This window comes from Hylaeus volcanicus, chromosome 1 (assembly GCF_026283585.1).
Source record: "Hylaeus volcanicus isolate JK05 chromosome 1, UHH_iyHylVolc1.0_haploid, whole genome shotgun sequence".
Lineage (NCBI taxonomy): Eukaryota > Metazoa > Arthropoda > Insecta > Hymenoptera > Colletidae > Hylaeus > Hylaeus volcanicus.
Window position 1 is genome coordinate 34,393,886 of NC_071976.1, and position 2,847 is coordinate 34,396,732.

General features: G+C 39.0%; 1 protein-coding gene across 1 annotated transcript in view; it reads left to right on the forward strand.

Moving 5' to 3' along the window:
• Nucleotides 1-2,847, forward strand: part of LOC128876645 (protein sickie) — a 209,691-nt gene that overhangs the window by 68,245 nt on the left and 138,599 nt on the right. Inside the window, exon 5 of the mRNA XM_054123172.1 lies at nt 2,557-2,717. Coding sequence (XP_053979147.1) covers nt 2,557-2,717 — 161 coding nt within the window. The remainder of the gene's footprint in view (nt 1-2,556; nt 2,718-2,847) is intronic.

Consider the following 2,847-nt stretch of genomic DNA (forward strand, 5'->3'; position numbering starts at 1 on the left):
TTTCATTCAAATTTAAGAACTTTTTGGCATACGAGTCGGCCATACTGAATCCGCCATTTTGATTTTTTAAATTTCGATTACAGATTCGTAATTAGCGAACTAAAAAATCCCAGTATACGAAGTTTCATACAGATCAGAGCATTCCATAGACATTTTGTCCGGGTTTTCGGGTCATTTGAACCACTGCGCGCAGCAACAAAGTACTATTGTCAAGTGAGAGGTGACTTACGACCGATAAGGGTTAATTTCGACCAAGTCTGTAAGGCGTTGAGCGTAAAAATTACTTCTCCCATATTATTCGTCATGCTTGTTACCGAAGCTTGTATCACCCTTCTGTCTCCAACTGCGTGATTCAAAGAGAATCCTGTGCAGGCCGAATTCGCGGCACCCTTCGTCACGACGGAAAGAAGAGTACGACGACGGTTGAAAAGAAGAAAAAAATAAAGAAGAGAAGAAATCCATCGAAGGGAACGGTGCGCGACACGGGACACGAGCACGAAACGACCACCAACGAGTCTGTGCCCCCCACCCCCCCACACTCCCCGCCCCGCCCCGCCCCGCCCCGCCCCACCCCGGCCCTGAGTGCTCTCGTTTACCAGCGTTTTCTTTGGGCAACGTTAACGCCCTCGTGAAGTTTTCTTCTTTTTCTTTCTACTCTCTTCTCTCTTGTTGCCCCGATGCTTGCACCCTTTTCACTCTCGTTTTCGAACGAAAGTACGCGTTTTTGGCACGCGATCCGGTTGCATGCTTACGAGAGCCTTCGCGATGGAATTCCTGTTAGGAATTTTGACGGGCCGCTAATAGGATGCCGCGAATTGTTCTCTCGTTCAATTTGCCAGTGTTCGCTCCGCAGCGAGGAAAGTAATTAATAGACCGCGGACATCCGTGTAAACGTATATTTTTTTTCGGGAAATATATGAAAAAGTAGGGTCTGAATATTCACCGTTAAACTATTTTAATATTTTCGCACAGTTGGGACAGAGAGACAGGACATCCTACTAATTTCTACATTTTTATTTGATAAATAACATAAACGAAATTTCTTGTACATGGGAAAGTGGCGTTTAAAATGTTAGTCGATAATTAAGAAGAATTAGAAGATAATTAAGAATGACTTGGTTTACGTTTCACGACGTTTATTGTTTCCTTTCATTTTAGCTGAAAAATAATTTAATTATAATACTTGTGAAAAACAGATTTCGTTTCGGATCGAAACGCACAGAGATAAATAAATTACACCGCAGAGTAATTTCATAATCTCAAGGGATTTCTATTGGTAATTTTTCGATTTGTCGAACAAGAAAATAGAAATTACTTTGAATATATTTTTAACTCTGAACATTTTACGTGGTGCGCATTTTGATTCATTTTTTTGTTCAACCGTCGTACGATTGTGCAAACAAAATAAGTTTCTCGTTGGATGAATATCAATTCACCCGAATAACTATTCAGACGAATAAACGTTGGGAACAAATCGTTAAAGGTAGTTTCTATTCGTCTATTTTTCAAACAGAATTCTACCCATCACTGCATGAAATGCATCGTACGCTCTATGGTTTTTGATTTCATTTGCTACGACCAAAGAGATGGAAATACAGAGAGGTCTTTGAAAAACAAACAGTTCTCGGAAAGAGAGTTTCGCCCAGATCCTGGAACAATAACACGCGGCCAATGGCCGTAACGCGATAGCAACCTCATGTGTCAGCACTCGTACGTCCATCGAGATTGACGAATATGTCACGTTCAATTTTTCGAGCATAAAAATAGTGTATCATTTTGAAAATTAAAATATCGTATTATTTTAAAAATATTGTATTATTTTAAAAATTATTTTTGTCTTCGTCTCTTTGTATATATTTAATGTCGACTCAACATTATCAGCGACGACTGTTAGGAGAGGAAAATATGAAGTAGTTAAATCTTTGTACTCGAGGCCTTTTTTTTAGTATCTATCAGCAACTCGAGATGCTTTCTTAGTATTCTATTGCCACGAACGCTAAGCTATCGAGATATGAGAATCGGCTCACCTTTTTGATTTTGGTGGAAAATGTGCATCTGTCCGAGAGGGCTCTCCATAGGAAACCGTTCTAAATTCTTGAAAAAATGATTTATAAAAACGTTTATTCGCGATACATTTTAAGAAATCAATAGACATTTATTATTTCATATTTAACACGTTTTAACGATTATTTGTATCGTTTATTACTAGACTGCGGATCTTTGTGCATTTATACGAAATTCTAATGTGCAAGAACTTACAAAATGCGAACGATATGCAAGAATATAAGAAAGATTGAAAGTAAAGTTCGTGTTATAATATTTGTAGAATAAAATAAATTCCTATTTAGGTTGAATTTTTGTAGGCACGTTTACAAAGATTTTATTTTGCATAAAGATCCGCAGTTTATTTATTACTATTCTTCTGGCCAAGGCGTTTTTTCTCGGAATGGCTGCGTAATTATAGTTCGAGTGTCGTTCGAACGGGGAATGATTTGTCTGAATGACAGTAACGACTCCGTTGAAACGTTGTTTTCTGAATCGATCTCTTTGTTTCAGATTGCCATCTCCGTACAATAAGCAGTCGGCCGGCGGTGGGGCAGGTGGCGGTCCTGGCGGTGGAACCAGTATACCCTTACCTGCCACCGTAGCTGCCACCAGAAGGTGTCCCCCAGATAAAGTTAGACCAGCTCCCACACCGACGCATCAATCACAGCTTGGTAAGTTTAGTACATCTTTTTAACCGACTTCGAAAAGGAGGAGGTTACTCAATTCGACATGTATATATATATACATGTCATATATATATATATATACATGTCGAATTGAGTAACCTCCTATATATATATG